This window comes from Poecilia reticulata, chromosome 6, assembly GCF_904066995.2.
Source record: "Poecilia reticulata chromosome 6, P_reticulata-male-v2, whole genome shotgun sequence".
Taxonomy (NCBI): Eukaryota; Metazoa; Chordata; class Actinopteri; order Cyprinodontiformes; family Poeciliidae; genus Poecilia; species Poecilia reticulata.
Window position 1 is genome coordinate 4,272,715 of NC_088835.1, and position 23,546 is coordinate 4,296,260.

The 23,546-nt window shown below is 39.7% G+C and overlaps 2 protein-coding genes across 5 annotated transcripts in view; both read left to right on the forward strand.

Moving 5' to 3' along the window:
• The window catches only part of ftsj1 (FtsJ RNA 2'-O-methyltransferase 1), a 36,830-nt gene extending 22,055 nt beyond the window's left edge, over window positions 1–14,775 (forward strand). For all 3 annotated transcript variants that reach the window (XM_081607690.1, XM_081607689.1, XM_081607688.1), the window contains exons 2-11: window positions 2,592–2,731; window positions 7,937–8,006; window positions 8,122–8,215; window positions 8,382–8,460; window positions 8,534–8,586; window positions 8,654–8,707; window positions 12,717–12,819; window positions 12,993–13,076; window positions 13,345–13,448; window positions 14,184–14,775. In XM_081607690.1, the coding sequence (XP_081463816.1) occupies window positions 2,611–2,731; window positions 7,937–8,006; window positions 8,122–8,215; window positions 8,382–8,460; window positions 8,534–8,586; window positions 8,654–8,707; window positions 12,717–12,819; window positions 12,993–13,076; window positions 13,345–13,448; window positions 14,184–14,354 (933 nt within the window). In that variant the 5' untranslated portion in view covers window positions 2,592–2,610 and the 3' untranslated portion in view covers window positions 14,355–14,775. The remainder of the gene's footprint in view (window positions 1–2,591; window positions 2,732–7,936; window positions 8,007–8,121; window positions 8,216–8,381; window positions 8,461–8,533; window positions 8,587–8,653; window positions 8,708–12,716; window positions 12,820–12,992; window positions 13,077–13,344; window positions 13,449–14,183) is intronic.
• Window positions 14,776–21,710: 6,935 nt separating this feature from the next.
• Window positions 21,711–23,546, forward strand: part of LOC103460423 (peroxisomal succinyl-coenzyme A thioesterase-like) — a 54,493-nt gene continuing 52,657 nt past the window's right edge. Inside the window, exons 1-4 of one of the 2 annotated variants that reach the window (XM_081607687.1) lie at window positions 21,711–21,933; window positions 22,690–22,891; window positions 22,982–23,081; window positions 23,161–23,351. In XM_081607687.1, the coding sequence (XP_081463813.1) occupies window positions 22,696–22,891; window positions 22,982–23,081; window positions 23,161–23,351 (487 nt within the window). In that variant the 5' untranslated portion in view covers window positions 21,711–21,933; window positions 22,690–22,695. The remainder of the gene's footprint in view (window positions 21,934–22,689; window positions 22,892–22,981; window positions 23,082–23,160; window positions 23,352–23,546) is intronic. The other variant, XM_008402575.3, reaches the window with a different exon arrangement.

Consider the following 23,546-nt stretch of genomic DNA (forward strand, 5'->3'; position numbering starts at 1 on the left):
CACACCTGGGAAACAATCAAGGGGAAGACGGGACAACACAGAGACTCACTAGACACAGAAACCTAAAATAAACACAGAAAAACTCAGATCACTACAGGAAGAAGATCTCCTGTTTTCAGAGCATTAGAGGACTATAACGAAGGAGATGGCTGACACAATCATAGCAAAAAATGTTAGGACTGTTGAAAGAACCTATTTTCTTAAGTTGAAGAATAAGTAATTCTGTTTTAGTTTTTCAATCAGTATTTCAGAGTAACGACATACTGACCAGACGTTAAACCCTCTGTTTGAAGAACAAGTTTTCTTTTGTTTTATTCCAATGTACAAAGGGTTTGTTCTACAGCTATGATGGTAGTTATAAGTAGTCCAGTGTGTTTAACTTCACTTGGGATATGACTTAATATCAGTGACTCTGTTAGCATAGCATTTGACACTGTAATAACACTAAATGACATCTTCATAACTGTTGCTACTTGTTTCACTTTACTTGAGGTAAGAGATATTAATGATGCTGTAATAACACTAAATGACACCTTCATAACTGTTGCTACTAGTTTCACTTTACTTGAAGTAAGAGATATTAATGACACTGTAATAACACTTAATGACATATTCATAACTGGTGCTACTTGTTCTACTTGTTGTAAAAGAAATTGTTATTGACTTATTAAATCATTTGACAGTGTAATAAAGCTTAATGAAATCTGTATTGTTGGTCCTACTTGTTTCGCTTTATTTCAGGTAGTGGGGATATTAATCACTGTTTTGTTAAAGCTTTTGATAGTGTAATGACAATTAAATCATTATGACTACTATTATGACATATTTATGACACGATTCTTGGTTAATGTCAAGTTGTCATAACCAAGACATTTTGAATAATGTCAACTTTGTGTTAAAAGTGTCAGTATTTACCGAATGACACTTTATGACAGCAGTCATAAATATTCATGAAGACTTACTGACGTTCATGACAGGTGTTGTGTAATGTTTATGACGGTGTCATGTCAGTCTTATTCACACCTCTTCAAATAAAGTGTTACCGATTTATTAAAGTGGCTACAAAACTGTGGGACAGGGTGTGTTGTTGGTGGGACCATAATTAACCATCTCATGTATGCTGATGATTGAGTTATTTTTAGTCCTATAGTGGTGGTCTTCAACAATTATTGAGGACCTGCTCACAATATGGTCAGAGGTATGACATTACGTACAATGCATTGAAAAGTAACATGATTATAAGAACCAAGGAGGATCAGATGTTGGTGACTTCTTACCTGGTGGTGTTAAAGTGTGTACTGCTGTCAAATACCTGGGACATTATGTAGCTGATGATCTGACTGATGATATGGACATTAACAGACAACCTAATTTAATGTATGCAAAAGCCTTCATGCTGGTACACAAATTTGGGATGTTTTCTGTCTCAGTGAATGTAGTTCTTTTTAAAGCATACTGCACTCCTTTGTATACTGCTCACTTGTGGAGACAGTATAAACAGAGCAGTTTACAGAAACTCAAAGTAGGATACAATGAAGGAATGAGGATGCTGCTTAGGATGCCGAGATGGACCAGTGCTAATCAGTTATTTGTTGGTGTTGGTGTCTCCACTTTTCCTGCTGTCTTTCGAAACCTTATGTACACATTTATGTAGAGATTATGTGTTCCTACATAAATATTGTTCTTTGAACTTTTACAAAGTAAACTTGCCAGCTCCTTAAAGTCTTACATTTAAATGTTAAACTGTTTAAAATATTTTAATTTATGTATGCTGATACCATTCAATCAAATTTAACAGCACTGATGATCTCTTTTACAAATGTTACATTTATATATCTGTGGTCTGTGTTAAAATATTAGCATTTTTGGGGCCCCTGAAGCTCTGTATGAAGCCTCTTAACTTGGATAAAGCAGACGTGCAAATAATTTATATTCATTTTAATTGTATTTTTTGATTTGATGTTTTTAAGACTAGTTGTGGGTTTAGATAGCGTTTCACTTACGGTGTTATTATGTTTTTCTTTACCCCATCATATTTTTACTTTTCCTGTCTACTTGACATCTTTTAATATGAAAACACGATGGACTGCCTCTGCTCCCCGACCACCGGGCTTAGCAAGTTTTTTGGGGGAAACCCTGCAGTTAGCTAATGTGGCATTAGTAGCTCTTCCATTTCGTGTCTGTTGAGCATAAACAGAAGAAATCTGTAATGTGGGTCAGTGTATTTACAAATATATTTATTTAGTTATAGGATTGTCAGTATTCATTTCATTATAGAAGTTAGTAAACCAAACCATATCATATTTATATATATTTAGTAATATACTGAGCAATATGTTTGTGTCCTTAAGACTATCATTGCTCATTGTTAGTTATTGTATATTTATTTTTATTACTTTATTTTAAATGTATTGTGTGTTATGGGTGGACAAACAAAATGTTCGCTTTCTTAGGGAATCAATAAAATCTTATCAGGTTGCCCTGGGTTAAAAGCCTCTACATCTCTCGTAGTGACCTACAGCTTTCTGTTCTCTTAGTGGGAATAATGTGACGGCAGCAGAATCCTGACTGATCTGTCTCTTGTTCTGCAGGTCTTGTTTCAGGTCTAGGATGGGGCGGTCCTCCAAAGACAAGCGGGACATATACTACCGTCTGGCTAAGGAAGAGGGCTGGAGGGCCAGGAGCGCTTTCAAGCTGCTGCAGCTGGACCACCAGTTCAACTTGTTTTCAGGTGAGACCTTCAGGCCACCAGAACCACAACAGGATAGGATGAATACAGCACATTTTATTTCAGTCTGTCGCTAAACAACATGAAGTACTGTTTATTTGTGGAATGAAAGGAAAGGAATAGATGCGCCAGTATTTCTTCAAAGATCTAGAAAGTCTGGGTGGCAATGAACCCATTTTTAATCTGATATCCCAAAATAAACTCCAGTTTGCCCTTCAGAAGCAAACACAGTCCATCTGTGTGCATCTTAACCTCAGTCTCAGTGCAGCTAGCGTCAGAGGTTCTTCAAAGAATCTCTGAGGCCAGAGGTTCTCTAAAGAACCTCTGGTGGTGGAATGTTGTTTGCATCACCATGGAGACAAACAACATCCCAGCATTCTGATTGATCCTTCATCTGGACATGGAGGCAGGATGGACCGGCTGGAGACCTACCAGGACATGGACATCCACCTGGACAGAGAGGAGAGCATGGAGACTCTGGAGGAGCTGCAGAGATCCACAGCTCAGGAGGAAAATCCTTCTCTTGGAATAACTATTAGTTGTGAACTCTGAATGTCTAGTTGTTATGGAAGAAAGCCAGAACTCTGCTTTCATTTTGCTACAATCTATGTGGGAGATTCAGTAAAACATGTGAAGGCACCTGGACCACATCTTGTAAAAGAGACTAAAGGGCCTAGTTGGAGGTTCACCTTCCAGCTTTCAGCAGAACAGTGACACAGACATCCAGCCGGAGCTGCAGTGGAATGCTTTAGATCAATGTGTGTGTGTGTGTGTGTGTGTGTGTGTGTGTGTGTGTGTGTGTGTGTGTGTGTGTGTGTGTGTGTGTGTGTGTGTGTGTGTGTGTGTGTGTGTGTGTGTGTGTGTGTGTATATATGCATATCAGTGACGTGCGGTGAAGTTCAATCCTGGTGAGGCACTGACTTACGACTTTACACTATGCATGTTATTGGACGTACAGAAATTTCGCGCAGGCATATAATGCGAAATTATATGCCTAATCATTTACATGTCATCTATAGCCGCGTTAACTCAGTGAAACTTAGAAACGTAGGTATTAATTTTGTGCTATGATCCACAGCAAAGGGAAAGAGGTATTCGCCAAGCTACACGCAGACTCGTTGCCATAGCAACTGACAATAATGCCACTTCATGTTTTAGGATTTAACACCAAAAAAACATTCAAGAATTTTGCACACAGAACAAAACATTTAGTCTGTTGTTGTAGTACGTTTTAGGCTTAATGTTTTATTAATAAATAAATGCTGTGGTAGATTAGCTACCGCTTCTACTTTACTGAATTATTTAAACATTAACTGTAGCCCACAAAATGCACATTTAATTAAAAAACTAAACAAAAACATCTTATTGTCTTACACAAAATACATATCAATGAAATCCATACACCACTAATTCTGCACAGAAATATTCGTTCATCCAAAGCCAAGTCTATCTTCAGCATGTCTTTTCTACTCCGTTTTATATATATACACATACTGCTCAACAAAATAAAGGGAACACTCAAATAACACATCCTAGATCTGAATGAATGAAATCTTCTCATTGAATACTTTGTTCTGTACAAAGTTGAATGTGCTGACAACAAAATCACACAAAAATCATCAATGGAAATCAAATTTATTAACCAATAGAGGCCTGGATTTGGAGCCACACACAAAATTAAAGTGAAAAAAAAACACACTACAGGCTGATCCAACTTTAATGTAATGTCCTTAAAACAAGTCAAAATGAGGCTCAGTATTGTGTGTGGCCTCCACGTGCCTGTATGACCTCCCTACAACTCCTGGACATGCTCCTGATGAGGTGGCGGATGGTCTCCTCAGGGATCTCCTCCCAGACCTGGACTAAAGCATCCGCCAACTCCTGGACAGTCTGTGGTGCAACGTGACGTTGGTGGATGGAGCGAGACATGATGTCCCAGATGTGCTCAATCGGATTCAGGTCTGGGGAACGGGCGGGCCAGTCCATAGCTTCAATGCCTTCATCTTGCAGGAACTGCTGACACACTCCAGCCACATGAGGTCTAGCATTGTCCTGCATTAGGAGGAACCCAGGGCCAACCGCACCAGCATATGGTCTCACAAGGGGTCTGATGATCTCATCTTGGTACCTAATGGCAGTCAGGCTACCTCTGGTGAGCACATGGAGGGCTGGGAGGCCCTCCAAAGAAATGCCACCCCACACCATTACTGACCCACTGCCAAACCGGTCATGCTGAAGGATGTTGCAGGCAGCAGACCGCTCTCCACGGCGTCTCCAGACTCTGTCACATCTGTCACATGTGCTCAGTGTGAACCTGCTTTCATCTGTGAAGAGCACAAGGCGCCAGTGGCGAATTTGCCAATCCTGGTGTTCTCTGGCAAATGCCAAGCGTCCTGCACGGTGTTGGGCTGTGAGCACAACCCCCATCTGTGGACGTCGGGCCCTCATACCATCCTCATGGAGTCTGTTTCTATGCACATTTGTGGCCTGCTGGAGGTCATTCTGCAGGGCTCTGGCAGTGCTCCTCCTGTTCCTTCTTGCACTAAGGCGGAGGTAGCGGTCCTGCTGCTGGGTTGTTGCCCTCCTACGGCCTCCTCCACGTCTCCTGGTGTACTGGCCTGTCTCCTGGTAGTGCCTCCAGCCTCTGGACACTACGCTGACAGACACAGCAAACCTTCTTGCCACAGCTCTCATTGATGTGCCATCCTGGATGAGCTGCACTACCTGAGCCACTTGTGTGGGTTGTAGAGTCCGTCTCATGCTACCACGAGTGTGAAAGCACCACCAACATTCAAAACTGACCAAAACATCAGCCAGACAGGATAGGTACTGAGAAGTGGTCTGTGGTCCCCACATGCAGAACCACTCCTTTATTGAGTGTGTCTTGCTAATTGCCAATAATTTCCATCTGTTGTCTATTCCATTTGCACAACAGCAGGAGAAACTGATTGTCAATCAGTGTTGCTTCCTAAGTGGACAGTTTGATTTCACAGAAGTTTGATTTACTTGGAGTTATATTGTGTTGTTTAAGTGTTCACTTTATTTTTTTGAGCAGTGTGTATATATATATATATATATATATATATATATATATATTTTTTTTTTTTTTTTTTTTTTTTAATGTCGCTCATCCTTCCAGTCTGATGGAGATGAATGTTTACCAGAAGGATGGGCAGAAAGGTCTGTGTGATGTTCAGCGCTTCTACACAGGTTCCAGAGAACTGCCTGTACTCTCACAAATATTAGCTCATTATTACAGCATCAACCATTCAGCCTCTCCATGCCTGGAATGGATTTAGTAGCACTTGCGTAATGCAGCAGGAATTGACATCGAGATAAAGAGAGGAAATTTGCTCTAGACGTGAAGAAACAACAAATGTTACTTCTAGGCTCAAACGGCAGATTTTTAAAAATCAAAACTTCTTCTTGAGATGTAAATAATAAACAAATAATAAAAAAAAATTTCCAGAAAGATGTAGGGCTGTAGTGATGCAATAATCTCATGATATGATACATAATATTCTGCTCATGATATGATATGTATCACAATATTTGACGAGCGATATGATTTGATACGATTTAATACGCTTTTAAGATTTTCTGAAAGATTTTAGAGGGACAGAGTGATATTGCTGACATTTTGTGACTGTTCCATAGACATGGATTGAATTAACTTAATTGAAAACTGATTAAAGGCTCCAACTGCACAATACCTGACTGATTGAACAGAGACCTGGAGTCTACAGATGGACTAAATTAATTAAAGATGCGGTGAGAAAATGAGTTTCTGACATTTAATTAATGTGGATTTGACATAAAACTCAAAATTTCAACAGTGATCTGGGAGCTGAGTGGGGAGATTATCCACCTCTGTAGACTCTCAATATGCAAATGATTGCACTTATGTTTTTCTTTTGGAAACTGTGACTGCATTTTGGATCTTGAGTCACAGAAAAACAAAACCCAATTTGGAAAAATGTTAATTTTTCCACTGTGAAACTCAAATATTCATAACAAATGGCTTTTATAATTTAGAATGACTATATACTTTAAATTTCTTAAACTGATGTAAAAATATTGCAAGCAACAGTTTTATAATATCAGCATAAAAATGAAGGCAATTCCTCATTTGTTTGTATGCAATTTTTGACAAAATATCATAGGTCAAAACATGATGACAAAAAATGTATAATTGTGTGTTGGGGGAGGGGGGACTAAAAAAGTCTTTTGAAGTATAAGAAAAAGGTTTTTCTACCTTGACTCCTGGAGTTAGCCGTGGCTGTAAGCTGCTTACTACTAGCTGCTGGGGGAGTGGCTCCTCACTGCGCCCACACTTCAGCTGCCAAGTTCCCCTCTTTGTCTTCCAGCTCAAAACAGAGTGCCACTACCTGCTGCTCGTTCATTCTTCACATAATCCTTTATATACAGTACAGAAACCACTAAGCTAAAAGCAAATTACTAAGCCTCCAGTCGCTCCAATGTCCAAACTTTGCATTAATTTCACAATCTCACTGCGTTTGCTGCTGCTCCGCTCCACAGATCCACTTCTCTTGCACAATTACTTGTGCAACTTTACTTTGTTTCTTAGCAACAAAATACAGCCCATCGTTATTTGTTGAAGTGTTGAGATTTCCAATAACAAAAGAATCTAATGTTGCGTTTAATTTTTTATCTTTGTAAGCTCATTTCTTTTCACATTCCCAGAAAAGCCGGTTTTTGACACTTTTCTGACATTCTGAAAAATATGATTTACTTATTGTAGCATAACTCTGGTTTTACTTGGCCTAGTAACATAATTTACAAACAGGTGTGTAGTTTATAATGTGCACTTAAAGCACAAGCTGAAAGGGAGGCAGAGTCTTGCTGCTATGCTGCCCGCCACAAATTTTACATGTTAAAGACACTAATAAGACCCTAAGGGCTTGTGTATCACTACTCGTGGATGAAAATTTAATATTTTCCGAGGGAAAAAAATTTAAATAAATATCATAAAATCTATATAATTACACAACCCTAGAAAGATGACTGAAGTCTGTTTGCTATGAACCAATTACACAAAGATATTCATACCGTTGTTTTATCAACATTGATTTCATTAGTGGATGATATACGATCATCCACTAAGTTGATCGTATATAATCATATGTATATTATATGAGCCTGGTTTCTATGGAGATATAGAAGTTCTGCTCCTGTTCTGTGTGTCAGGTGTGAACCGAGCCGTGGATCTGTGTGCAGCACCAGGCAGCTGGAGTCAGGCTCTCAGCCGCAAACTCAGGTCTTCTTCCTCTGTATTCTACATCTTTAGAAAACTGTCCAAGATTTGAAACCTGCAATAAACGCTTGAAGTTCATGTTGAGCCTACCTAGATTGTTCTATTCTTTCCAATGCAGAGGCAGAGAGGAGGAGGTGAAGATTGTTGCAGTGGACCTGCAGGCCATGGCTCCTCTACCAGGAGTCACTCAGATTCAGGGAGACATCACTAAGGTGCTCAACAAATCCATAAAGAATCAACAGATTTTTTCTCGGGGTGCACCAATTGCAGTTTTTGCTGATATGGTTTTTGTGATCTGAAATGTCATTAACTATAGCAAGAAAGTTACTGAGGTGAGGGGAGCATGCTGTTACTCACACTCATGTCTTCTTTCCCCAGGTGTCCACAGCTAAAGAGATAATCCGCCACTTCGAGGGACAGCCAGCCAACCTGGTGGTGTGTGATGGAGCTCCAGACGGTCAGGTCCCCATTGACCCGCCTTTCTTCTCTGCTTTCGTCTTCTGAATTTCCTTCCTGTTTTGTCTCCATAGTAACTGGACTCCATGATGTGGATGAGTATATCCAGGCTCAGCTCCTATTAGCTGTGAGTACAGAGGTGTTGTTCTTTGTGAGGTTTGGTGGTGTGACACTGACATCTGTGTGTTTTCCAGGCTCTGAACATCACCACTCACATCCTGACACCTGGAGGAACTTTTGTAGCCAAGGTTGGATCACTCTGTCTTCCTCTAAGACTTCCTAAATTCACACCTGTTTACTGTGAACAGGTGTGAACGAAACAGCTGCTTGTCTAATCCAGTGTTTTTCAGCCACTGTTCCGCGGCACACTAGTGTGCCGTGAGTGATCGTCAGGTGTGCCGTGGAAATTATTCAATTTCACTATGGTACCGTATTTTCCGGACTATAAACTGTTACTTTTTTCCTTAACTTTGAACCATGCGGATTGTAGCCCGCTGTGGTTTTTCTGTGGATTTTTCTTCAACCACCAGGGGGCTCTCTAGCAGGAAGTGAATCATTAGAAGTCAAAATTGTAAATCAAAGAAGAACGGCTAATTTTCATTTAGAACAAGCACATGCTAGCAGCAGGCACGATGGAGAAATGTTTTCAAACTCATATCATGCAGCTTTTAAGTTGAGGGTTGTCGATCTGGCTCTACAGGAGGGAAATAGAGCCGCTGCATTTAAGCTCGGTGTGAACGAAACCATGGTTTGACTTTGGAGACGGAGTGCTGAGTCCAGCTGATTTATTAGGACGAGGCATTCTGCTGGGTCCTAATGGAAAACCGAGAGCAGCTTCCAGTTTTTATTTTATTTTATTTTTTTAATTGAAGGTGCTAGTATGGTGCGCTCTATAGCCCGAAAAATACGGTAATTGGTTTTAAAAGATTTTTTGAAAATGAATTGTCTGCATATAATGCCATCTTCGAGTGTCTGCTGTAGTAGCAGCAGCGGCGTAATCATGTAATGTTCTTACCACTAGATGGCTGTAGGTACACAGCATTTTACATTTAAACGAGAATTAGTGATGCATGAATGTTACAGGTAGCGGTGAGAGCACTAAATCTAGAAAGACTGACGACAGTGATGGAAAAGACAGTGAAGCTCAGCAGTAGTTGGAAAGAACATGAGTCCATTTCCCACAATATATCTGTGTGAATTGAGCTTCTCTAGTCTGGTTACTATAAAAACTAAAACCAGAGAGACAGAGATGTTGAGGAAGAGCTTTGTCTTTCTTCAGTTTCTGCCAGGAAATCAAATCTGTTTTCATCCAAACACAGGTTTCATACTAGGTGGGTAAAATATACAGATATTGACATTTTGTACATGCAACTCTTCATATTGTAACAGTGAATATGAAGTGAAATGTTTCCCAAATATTATTGCTTCTTTCAGAATAAGAATTATTTTCTGTATTCTGGCTATAAGATGCTTGTGGATTAGTTTGTAATACACTTTGGCGTTTTCTACAACTTCTTTAAATTTAACACCACAGTGTTGTGGCTGTTCAGGTGTATTTTTGAAGTGGATGTTTTAAGTGCAATTTGAAATAAGAAATGTAAAATGTGATAAAAATGCATTTTTGTGTTTGATTCCTATTCAAGAGACTTTGATAAGAATGACTATATATAGGCGGCTACAGAGTATCTTTATTTCCATTTTTAGTTGGTGGCGTGCCTCGGGATTTTGTCAATTAAAACAGTGTACCTTGACTCAAAAATGGTTGAAAAACACTGGTCTAATCAGTTAGAGTTTTCAAGCTTAAAATCAGATACATAGGGTTTCCCCCAGAAAACCTGCTAATCCTGGTGCACTCAGGCGACCCACTGGTTTTGTGTGGTTTTGTATTAAAACATGTTAAGTTGACAAGAAATGTAAAATATTAGCGGGTAATTATTATGTCACTAGAAGACATTACCGACAATTCCTAAACCCACAGCTATAGAATCTTATAAACTAATCAAAAATATACAATTACAACAAATATCCATTATTTGGACTTCGTTTAAATCCAAATGAAGGCAACATTTAGTGGTCCTAAAACCACAATGTAATGCTGATCACATATACAACCAGCCCATGGCATAAATTAACTAAGCAGGTGCTTAAGGCCCACTTGGTCTTCAGGGCCCCATAAATGCTAAATTATCAGTGCTGCTAAATTTAATTTAATGGTTCCAGCATACATAAATTAAAATGGATTCACGGTCTGAACCATGAATCCAGATCCCATCACACATAAGTTGCGGATAAATGCAACTAACTTTTTCTCCATATTGACAAAAATCGCTGACTGTGGCCCCAACAACTTATAATAAATTAAATTTATTATAAGTCTGAGCACCCCAACGGTGTGCATTCAGACCGTCTGAATGCACAGCCTCACAAATTCCTCCTGGTCGCATCTGCAGATGAATCTGAGCTAGTTTATCAGTCAGTTGGATTTGTCTGATCCAAACCGATCAATTGAAGTCTGCGAGTTTTTTACCCTGTGCGCGATCCGGGCATGCATTTTCTATGAGGATAATTTTTGCGTGATTTCGCTTCTCCGAAACGGACAGATGTTACATCTTCCATGCTCCTGAGCGCCGCTCCCCTTCTGGGCGCGGAAGGGTAGCGTGCATCCAGAAAGCTCCATTTGTTAAAACCACAGGATGAGTTGAGTTTAATTCTTCGCAGCGTCCGCATTGGTTGTGCAACGCACTGCGCGTGTTACGGTCTATTTAACTTCTGCATCGTTACTCATTTCCTCAAGACAAACTGCCAGCTCCTCTGTTTAGACTGAGGAGCTGGAGGAGCCGCATGGTTCAAAGTGTGGGGGAAAAGTAGGGTTAGGGTCTGAAAAATACGGAAAGACATTTCCAGATAAGGCGCTACATTAGCTGCCGCGTCAAGATTAAAGTGACACAGTGCAAAGGTGTGCCCTTTGCCCAGCTACTGATGTATGTGTGATTGTCTACACAACTTGGGTTAATCTGCTGATCCAACCCTGCTTTTTCTTTTTCAGTGAGAATGTAATAACCCCATAATTCATGCTCTTCGACAGACCACTGCGTTTCTTCTTTATGAGACAAAAACTGAGGAAAAGTACTATTTACATTAGAGTGAGGTTTTCAGGTCCTTTTATTTTTATTTTCTTTATTTTGTGTGCGTTTTATGTTGTCTGAGGATAAATACGGTTCAGTTTCATCGTTTACATTTAAACAATAAAATATTAAAATCATATCAACCATCGAGTTTGATGCTTCCTGGTCTAAATAACACCGAATGTCATCAGATTTCAGTGTATTTAGTGAGTTTTGACGCTTTGTGGTTTGATGTTGTCCACAGAAAAAGTTTGCGTGGCTGCTGCACATTTTCACACCAGCCAAAAAGTGTGCGTATATTTACACAAACTTTGACGCAGTTCATTTTTATACATGCCGATATGTGTGTAAAATATGGCGCCGCACATTTTTTGTGCCGCGGCAGATGTTTTATTTAATTTTTTTTGTTACTTTTTATACAAGTAATGTTGAGTAGATGGGGAATTTTTGTAAGTCTTTGACATGTTTAAAATTTTTTACAATTTTGACTTATGTTTAAAACATTTCTAAACAAATCCCTGCATTATGAGAGGTTAGGGTTGTACTTTTATTAAAAATGGTAATACAGCCTGCTTGTTCTGATTTTAACTGGCTCCAAGAATGGTTTGCAGAATCCAATTTTCTTCCTGTCGAGAGCGGTTATTATTTATTTATTTACATGAGGAGCAGATTGGATCTTTGTGGAAGAGCATTAAAATGGACTTCTATTATGAACCAAACAAAAATCATTCGACAGTCCCATTTTAAACTAGCTTTTTTAGCATCTCCCATGAACAATTTAGCATGGCTAGTGCTACTAATCCAACCAGCAGTGTGTTTTCCCTAGAAAACGTAGAGCTAACCTTAAAGGCTGCCAGAGTTTCCAAACCCAACATGTTCCATGACTGATGGCATGAAAGCTCAAATGAATGTGACTCCACATTGGCTGACTGGAAATACATTTCTTTCTTGCTTATTTCGAGGGTTAATTCTTTTCAAGTCACTAATGTTAGTGTCAAATATTAATTTTAATAAACATGTTAGAGGTTGTACTTGTGTGATGCAGTTTTGATTGGAGTTATTCAAACAATAAATCAAGCTGATAGGCTGAGAGTAAATAGTGATGTGTCTGTCTGTCCCTGTCTTGTTTCAGATCTTTAGAGGTAAAGATGTAACTCTACTGTACTCTCAGCTGAAGATCTTCTTCAGCAGTGTGACCTGTGCCAAGCCTCGCAGCAGTAGAAACTCGAGCATTGGTGAGTCATCACCGTTTGGGGCCAATCACAGAGCACCTGCAGCTGGAAACCTCTCCCACTTTTTTGTTGGGTGAACAGCTGCAGGCTGTTGAAATAAATAGATGATTTATTGTGTTTTATTCCTTTTTTTTCTCTTTTCCTCACTGATCCAAAGTGCGTTGTTGTTTGTGCAGAGTCCTTTGTGGTTTGTCAGAATTATTCTCCCCCAGAGGGTTATATCCCCAACATGTCCAACCCTCTGCTGGACCAATCATATGGTAACTATAAAGCCTTTGACACTGGTGTGCTACAGGGGGTCATTTGCTTAAACACATGAGAGCGAGTATGAGAAATAACATCGGCCAGTTTGTCTAAAACTAACTGAATTATCTATTACATCTGGTTGAAGCTCCTGGCATGACATCAGTGATCAGTGCAGGTTCCATATCTAGTACCTTGCAGATTGACTCTTACTCAGAAGTTCAAGAATACCATATTACTTGTATTTGTGTGTCTTCAGTCTGGTGTCTGCTCTCTGTCCTTCAGATGTGGACTTCAACCAGCTAGAAGGATCGAACCGCGTCATTGTTCCCTTCTTAGCATGTGGAGACCTCAGCGCCTTTGATTCGGACAGAACCTATCCCCTACAGGTGAGGAGTGACTTGATTAGATCTGGTGGATACATCTTTAACTACAACCACAAAAATCCTCCAGACAGGAGAAAAATGTACTGAAGTTCTTGGTTATCCTTTTGTGTGTATTTAATGCAGACTATTTTCTCAGTAATAATGTGAATCTGAAAGATTATGGACGTTCTGGTTATAGATATGAGTTATTAAAGGACAGGCATTTGCTAATGGTCTGCTGCAGTCCAACACTTTTCCTGTGAACATCCTTGTAAACTAGGGGAGCACGATAATTATCGGCCTAATAACAAGACGTCTCCTTAACAGTCCAATATCATAATAGCACCGATATCATATTCAGTAGTTTTATTTATCTTTTCAATCAAGGGCTCCGACTCCAAGTGGCATTGGTCTAAATGGAGAAAACTTTAAATAAATTCTTTTAAAATTTTCTTATGTCAGAAAACAACTGAGTTGTAATTTTAAGAATAGTTTAAAAAAATAATATATTAATTACCCCAGTGTGTTGCACGCAAATAACAAAAATATAAACAGAGCAACTCTGAACTGGGAATTTCCAACACCATGTGAATGAAGCACAGCTCAGAGGAAACGGAGAACATGGCGGTTGTGGTTCGGAATTTCTTCAAATTTTTATAGGAAGAAATTCCTGTATAGACTTGTCCAATAGAGCCGGTCCTGGTCAGCATAATAATCTAAAAAATGTCTTTCTTCTTTTTGATTCTTTTCTTTGTGCAGCTTGATGCTAGTAAAGAATACGAGTATATTCCCCCCACACAGCCACCTATCCGGCCTCCATATGAGCAGGCCTGCCACTTTCGCAAACACAACTTGCTGTCCAGAGAGGATGCTCCTCCCATCAGTCCCACCCACAGCCAAGAAGAACAGGAACCAGCCAAGACCTCATGACCCTTAAGTAGTGCTAGTGGAAAAAGGCCCTGGACATTCTGCAGATCATAATCTGTTAAGTCGCCCTGGTGCCCCAAGCAGTAGGATGTGTTTTAATGAGTTGACATCTGAAAGATAAAGGCTATGACATCTTACTGTAGTAGGACGTGTGCGTGGTAGAAGATTGGAGTTCCAACCTGATCACAATAGGAGGATGTGTCTCAGAGTAAAGGTAAAATCATCTGATGGCTTCTTAAACAATAACAAATTTAAACATGAACATTGTCGTAGGAAGTAAAATGTCAATTTTATGTCATGAGGTTTTAAAAGGAATCCTTAATTTTTGTCATTAGATAAAACATCACGACAACTGACTAACTGAAACTAACTTGTCAAATAAACAATTCCTTTCTAAAATTGTCATAAAGGAATAGTGAATGCACTTTGACTTAATTTCCTTAATCTGTAGAGAAGTAATATTTTCTTATTTTGTCAAAAATATGTACCGAAGGATTCGCTGTGCATGACCTAATAAGGGAATATTATCAAACATCAAGGGCCTCATGCATAAGAGTGCTCAGTTTTCACACTAAAACTTGGCTACGGAATAATTTAGAAAAGTGCGGCGCACAAAAGAAATCGGATGCATAAAGCCATGCGCACGCACGTGGCTGCGCACCTTTCCTTTATGAATCCTAATTTGCGGGAAATAGAGCGCAGCTGCTTGTCCGCTTGTCCACCCTTAAATACATATGTAAATTAGTATTCCGTAAATCTGCCACCACGTGAAGCAGTAACCATGGCAACGTCCTTGTTTGTAGCAGTATGAGTATTGATAATAATTCCATATTTTATGTAAAATGTGCTTTCAGGGCACAAGGTCACCTCAAAAAAAAAAAAAAAACATTTTTAAATACTGTTCCCCTGTGTTGAAAGGGGGGAACGGTATATGATGGGTGAATTGTGTGTCGGTGTAGGTCCGTGTATTTTCAGGCAGTTTGTTTTTTCGTTTGAAATGGAAACTGAAAAAACGGAAATAGACTCGTTTTGTTGTTTTCCGTTTAAAAAACCAAAATCGGAAATCGGATTTTTGCCTCGTTATTCGATTTCCCATTTAGTGCACAAAACGAAAATGAAAAGCTGTCAATTTCGATTTTCATTATTTGGTTTTTGACAAGTGGTCTGACCCTGAAGTCCTTTCTGTTTGCTGTTCAAAAACAGTTTGTTTTTGTAAACTGTCCAAATCGGCATGTAATTAATTTGATCATGACACCTTCACATAGAAAGCCTTATACTCCGACTTTGGTTTGTATATGAAGCTAATGGCTTCTAAATGAAGCTTCCGATTCAGTAAATGTCTAAAGGGCTAGTCCGCCCAATTGTTTTTACCAACCTTTAATCTGCTCATCATGGGATTGAAAAGGGATTAAAAAGACTCTTAAACCGCGACTAGAACATTCCACCCTGTAGTTTTTCCTTTCTGAATAGCATTAGCATACCAATTATAATCCGGTATGTTATGAACAAGCAGGCAAAAAATGTTATCCAAAATATTAAAATGTTATCTATTTCTACCAGGTAGGAGATGTTTGAAATAATGTGCCAATTAGATTATTAAAAGCTTTACTAAATATTTGTCTACGGAAGAGAATTTGGGAAAGAAAACAGATCATCATTCTGACTTTAATCTAAAAAATTATCTTGCACATCAGTTGGTGTTAGAAAAATGTTTTAGGCCCCTTATTCTCTTCTGTGGTTTAACACCACACAATATTTTTTCACATTTTTATAAGTGAAGTATGACTGTCCAATTAGACATGAAAACCTTTGTCCCCTTCATGAGACTATTTACTTATAACTTATTGGTCTCAACTGACTAAACATAATGAACAACTTTTGAGTTGATTCTTTCTTAGCACTGGATGTATAAGCAAGAAACCAAAGAATTATTTCATATTTCATTTGTATCAATCTATATGTAGCCAGAGCTTTAAACTCAAATCTTACAAAATAAACAGACAAAATGTTTTCATAAAAATGTATTTATTACAATAACATACAAGCAGATATTCAGCCAATGTTTGGGGAATCATGAAAAAATATTCCTATAATTTATGTATATAAAAGATGAGACAGTGAAGAAGACGATGTCAGGAGGAGGAAGAGGATCACTGGAAGATTCTGGGAAGCTGCATCCAAAGCTGAAGCTGAGGCTTCTTCTCCTAAGAGCCGCCTGTATGAAACAATGAAAAATATTTTTTAAAAGTTCACACTGCACGTAAGAAGCCAATCGAAGGGAAGAATATATTTAACACACAAATAATATGAATTTACAAACTGCAAAAAAATCAGAGGAAGGGAATATTAGTAATTGGTATTGGAAGAGAACTTCCATGTTGAACCCACATGTGCAGAAAACACTCTGGAGACGGGTAAAGGTGATTTATTAAATACAATGAAAACAAGAAAATATACAAGATGATCCGGGGCTGGTGCTCGTCTTGATGATTCAGGGTCTCTGGATGTAAATGAGATAGATTAGGGGCGTTCAATGGTCGTGGGAAAATTCAGTCCAGCAAGAAATCTACTTGTTTTGAGCTTAGTCTGAGCTCGGGGAGGATGTCCCGTGAGGATCCGGGGCTGCAGGCTGAGAGGGGGCGAACAGGTGAGTGGGGGGTCGATCTCAGAGAGGAGCCGGGAGGGAACCCGGCCGAGGAATAGCCACAGGCAGGACTGAGAGCTGGTCTCAGAACTAAAGGTCACCGATGGGTACAACCCGCGGGGTCTGGAGGAGCTGATGTTCAAAGAGCTTAGGGCTTCGCAGGAGGATACCATCTCAGGCTAACACTCTGGCACAGGAGTGTCGGCGGCTCCGTCCTGATAAACTCCTCCAAACAAGGGTAAGTGGCAGCAGGTGTGCAGGTGGACCGCTGCAGGTCCACGCCCTCCCGAAGGTCCCTGGGCGCCCCCTGGTGGAGAAAAACTAGAGATGCCCCAGCCAGCCTTCCCCAGATCCTAACAAGAACAGTGTCAATGTTTAGAAGATACTAACATCTTCAGAAGTGTCGAGCTCTCCAGAGAGGAATATTATATTTCGACACAAGTATCAAACAGTATCTATGCAAACTCATTAAACTCTAAATGTCACACTTTGAGACGCTACGATCAGATATCAAGCAGCAGAACACGACAAGGTGAGATCAGGCCGCGGTTAGCGGGGTAAACACTCCACCCGGCCGCTGAGCCTGGAGCCGCTTGGCCCCGTTAGCGGAGCTACGCTGCTCCGAAAACTCCGGAGTATATTTCAAAAAAGTGCATGAACTAAGTGCGTAAATGAAGCAATAAGGGCTACTTTCTTGTCTAAAAGCATCTTAAAACAACTTTTTGTGACAAACTTACCTCCATTTATCGCTGCTGGTGGCCAACGTTCCCTCTAAGCTGCGCGCTTGCGCAATTGCGCACTGCTCGTACAGTCTGAGCGCACAATAAAATCTATGCAGCGCATAAAATTAGATCCAACGTAAACTGGAAATTGAGCCCGGACATCAGTTTTGACAGGCCTGTGACTCACAACGATAGGTTCACTTATGCTACGCAGCCAATCATCGCATACTATTGTATATACGTGCCTTGTCCATATGCGTTGTGGTTTCCACACGAGTTAACAGGGAAGGACATCGACGATTAATCTATGTAGCTGAACATAACATTAATACCCTACAGGCTACTTGTTAACAAGCTTAACGTGCTGTATTGTTATTAGCTAGTCACCTTTTAGCTACCATTATCCAACAGCTTTACTCAACTCAGTCGGTTAGTTTGGGGGAAAACTGTGAAAAGTTCTTTGCGTTTTGCAGCCATGATTCTAAGCTCTGCTCTGCTGCACAGATGTAAACCCAGCACGGCGTCTCAGCCATAGACATTAATACTATTGATATACTTGATTGATATACTATTGATGTCTATGGTCTCAGCGTTCATGTGGCGTTTGAATGCGGCTCGAAAAAACAGGTTACGACGTATTAACAACCGATTAAACCGTTTTAACTGCTGAAAAAAGTGACAGAGAGCACAGATATGGGAAGTACAGAAGCCGTATCAAATGAATATAGGAATATCAGACAGTTGTTACAGGAATTTACACTGTATCACAAGCTACAACACAGTTCATCGTGCAGAATGTGAATATTTTAATGTGAACAAAAAGTTATGTCTGAAAGGTGTAATGTTTCATTTCTCACCATGGCCAAAGCAGGACTCTTACATATACTATGCATCTCATGATCAGCAATATTTTAGTTTTTTTCATTTCAAGTGGGCAAATCACATAAATTAAAAGCAAACTAATGGAAGTTGCTGCTGTAATTTGATTCTTTTAATAAGCCATGTAACTTGCTATGATCCTAGATTTATAACAGGTATAATACTGTTATAATACATCAGCTGGGCCATCGTGCGCACACCTGATGTTGCTCACAGTGGTCCTCAGTGTGCTCAGGGAGCTTGTGTATACGGCCAGACGCATGAAAAATTAGAGGGAACATTGCTGGTGGCCATCTTGCTGGTCCAGAGACGAGACTGGTATATATGACTGTAGGATGGTGTGGAAAGCCACTCCCCGGTGCTCTGGTCTTTCAAAATAAAAAACTAAACTAAAAACTCAGGCTAACCATTTTTCTCGGTGACTAGATGTCCAGTATTATTTGATTCTCACAGGAGCTTTACTTAAACTGACTTGCGGCTGGCAGAAAATACTACAGTATAGCCTGAAACCTGAAGGGAACAAGCTTGTCTGCCTGCAGCCTGCATAATGTGTGTGATACCATAGACATTATGTCTATATGTGTGTGTGTGTGTGTGTGTGTGTGTGTGTGTGTGTGTGTGTGTGTGTGTGTGTGTGTGTGTGTGTGTGTGTGTGAGATTCGGCCCCTGTGTAAGCCAGATAGAAAGAACTTCCGGGTCAGACCACTTGTCAAAATTGAAATAATGGAAATGGAAATTGACCACTCTATCCGTTTTTTCCATTTTCGTTTTGGGCGCTAAATGGGAAATCGGATAACGAGCAAAAAAATCCCATTTCCGATTTTGATTTTCTAAACGGAAAACAAAAAAACGAGTCTTTCCGTTTTAAAAACGAACTGCCTCAAAATACACGGACCGGCTCGTAAGAGCTATAGGCCTATAACTTTTTACATCTACCTTATCCTTACCTGGCTTTACTATCGGTACAACGACTGAATGTTTCCGACTGAAGGACAATTCCCCTTTTTCCCATACTTTATTATATAACTTTAAAACTACTCCTTTAGCAGCATCTGGTAACTGTTCAATCATCTTATGCCATTTTTTCCTACAGATGTATTCTTGACTCCAATCAAAGCTCTATTCATTTCGAACAATGTAAAATCTTTATCTAAAATACCTGCATCTATCTCTTTCCTATTTAAAATTTCTTTATTATCTTCAATCATTTTCAATCTCCATGGTAATTCTTCATTTGATAAGTTTGGAAAACTGCACTTTCACAAAGGACCTAGCAAACATCTCTGCTTTTTCCTTTCGGAGTTTAGCTCAAGGTTGATCCGATTTATGGACGCTACTGTCGGCCAGCAGTTCTCCACCTGCTCCCGGCCCAAAAGCTCGAAGGTTCAATTAGGGACTGTCAACAAATTACCGAACCAAACACTCCTGTCAAACAAATGTCAATAAATGCCTTGAATTGTGACCAACTGACTAATTGTCAGTGCGAAGTCATAGTTTTACATGAGACATAATATCCTCTGTTAAATTTTAAAGTCATATAGCCTACAATATTTTAAATAATTTTAATATTAAATAATATAATGTTTTCTTCAATAGCTTCCAAGTCATCTGACCTATTTACTCAGAATCACTTTGACATCTTTCTATTAGTCTGTATAGATGAGGCACATTTTCCGTTTTTTAGGATTTTTTTTTTTTTTCAAAATTTAGGGCTATTTACGCAGTTTGTGTAAATACTGTTCTTCTCGTTAGTCTTCAAGACGTATTTGCACGCTATCGCCCCCTGTGGTCACGAAAAATGATGAGGGAGAAGATTAATTATGCCTTTAATTGGTAAACATTTTTAGTTTTCTACTAGTTATAGAATGTTGTGGGTGGTAGTGATGGTAGTTACTTTAAAAAAGTAACCTTAATCAGATTACTGATTACTCCTTGAAAAGTAAATTAGTTTCTTTACTGATTACTTGATTTGGAAAGTAACTAAGTTAGATTACAAGTTACTTTATTAGTTACTTTCAGCAGCTGCTTACAACAACCTTCTGTCACCTCAATATAAAAATTATATTGAGTTTTGCCAGTACGGACTTAATTGTAAGTTATTTTATAAGGATAACATTATCTCCACTTATAAGGTTGAACTGAAGGGGAGACTGTTTAATAGGAGCCATTTTCCCCTTTTTTCTTTTGGTTAAATCTTAGAATTTAAATTGTTTTATTCTTATTGTTTATTTCCTAGTTGATTTATCATTAGAATTTTTGTTTAATTTGCTGTTTAGAATAAGTTCTTTGATTAGGAATTCACTTCATTAGTTAATGAATTTCAGGTTGGGCTGTGGGTATTTCACGGTATAAATAGGTGGGTCTTAGTTCTGCACGTGGTGGTCATGAGGTTTGTTACCAGCCTACAGAATCAGCCAATAAGTCATATCGGTTTCTATTGTCAGTCAGAGAGCAGGTGCAGGAATAGGAGCAGAAGCCTGGAACCTTTTGCCTGATCTGCAAATAAAACCAAACAACTGGATTTTTGACTTTTTAATCTTTTGTGCTGTAAACCAGAATCCACGGTGCATCAGGTGACTATTTGAGTTTGATTCACCTTTTCTTTAGATCACCTTCGAGTTTTGAGTTTTTTGATTTTTGAATTTAAGTTTAGAGACAAATGGTCACTACAGATAGTCCAAAAAAACTAGTAACTTTTGCGTGTTTTGCATGTGATGTCAGTAATTACACTGGTGGGTGGGGCCATCTAAAATGATTCTATCCAAAGCCCTGGCAAGAGTACCAGGTGGCCTGAACTCATCTTCCCATGAATTTTCTCCTTGTCCTCTATGTAGGCAGGATCATTTCCTTAATCATAGAGGAAAATTGCATGTGAATATCTTAAATATATTTTAAAGGGGCGTCTCTGTGCATTCCCTCTTGTGTGCTCAGTTCATGTTAACTGGAATGTAAAGGTGAATGTGGCTGGATTTATGATTATGCACAGTTTCAGACATCTGGGTTACTTTTTGCCTTCACATATTTGTAAACATAAGGTCTTTGTACATAAGTGCAAAGTAGATTTATCTGTTTCTACATTTTCATGATCGAATTCCAATGCCATAGGCGGCTTCTTACGCCATCTAGTGTTCGCAGGTGGTATCGTGTCTGTGGGAGGAGACTAAAACCTGCGTGTCGGATTCACTAAAAAACAATGTGATGGTCTGGGTCAGGAGTTTCGACGCTCAGCTGGGTGCTGGTGTGGAGCAGGAGCCGCTGGAGACCAACTGACCCCTCAAACCTACAAGGAGACACGAATAAAGCAGAAGACCAGAACGCGAGGCCTGCAGCCGGACGGGTGAGCGTCCAGCACACACGCGGCGTGGACAGCTTGCTTTGAAATGTCGCTGCTGCCCTTTGCTGTGAGCTTGTGCTGGGAAAACCCTTCAGGAAGCCACGCTTCATTCATCTTTTGTAAAGTGGAAGCATAGAGGAGTTCTGCCAGTTCAGTACCACAGTGGGGTCCGGTTCCAACTGACCTGAGCCAGGTCGGAACTTCATGATGACCCAGCAGCTCATTCTCTCCTTTAGTCCGTCCTAGTTGCTGGGCTCACAGTCAATTTGCAAATAGGGAAACCTTCGATAATGATGTTAGTTGAAAACTTCATTCGAATAAAATTCATTTGAAATCCTAATGCTGGCTTTAAAATGAGGAAAAACACTTTTTTCAGTTTTCCAGAAAAACCGTCAATTTCTTCTTTTTTTGTTAGTATTATTTTCATTAATAGCTTAAGCACAAAATCATCATAACAGCGGTGTAGTATGGCGTTGGAAAGTCAATGATTCGGGTTAACTTTACTGGGTTTCTCTGCATACCAAACCACTGAATGTTCTGTCCAACACTCAGTGACGCCACTGATTCAAGATTATCCCATAATAATGTAAGAAAATAACAAAGCAGCAAATGCTACTTTCTAGTCTAACTGTAAAAGAACATAGTTATACTATCTATCAAAATTAGTGCTTTAAACAAGTTATGGCTCTAGATCAAATCAAAAATGAATCCAGTGTATATGTAGTGTTAAATGTTTTCCTTTCAATCCTTTTTTATCAGTTCAAGATGGATGAGAAACATAGTTGTGTGACGCTGTCAGTCCAGCCCTCCAGAGGACTTGTGGATGAGAAATTTGTTATACTGGTCCAGAACAGCTTCCCCAGTTCCCTGTTGACCATCTACGCCCACCATCAGTGTGAAGACGGCAACAGCTGGCACGCATTCGCCCACTACACTTCTGATGCCGCTGGTGCTGTGAACGGTGTGGGATCTTACTCCAGACGTCAGACACACACCCATGTAACAAGAAATGCAGACAGTGTTTCACTTTTTTTCCCCTTCCTCTTCACAGTTTCAGAAGATTGCAGTATGGGTGGGACTTATTCAGGTGTTGAAGCTATGGGTCTATTATGGAGCCTCAAGCCAGTTCCAGGCAGCAAACCAGGACTCAGGTTGGTTGGTCTTGCAATTGCTGCCTGTCTAGACAGATATCACTACAAATATCTTAGCTGACCCTCCTCTTACCAACAGGATGAGGAAGAAGAATGTCCAGGCCCCCATGGTGGTCACCATATCTGTCTACAGCAGTCACCTGACAGAGGGCTTTGGGGATCAGGTCCCACTGGCCGGTGTAGAAGTGGAGCGGTGGTACATGGCTCCTGGTGTCCGGAGGATCCCAGTTACAGAGGATGGACTCACTGCAACCCTCTTCCTGCCTTCAGGTAGGACTAGAACCAGTCTAGATGGACTAGAAGCAAGATAGTTGGTAACTAAAGTATTCACACCTCTTAAAATTTTTCCTCTTATTAATGCTGCTGCAAACCTTGATGTATTGAAATTAAAGTAAAAATTTAACTTTGCTCGCAATGAAAGGGTGGATAAAAAAGGAAAAATAGACTTTGAAATGTTTGTGTGTC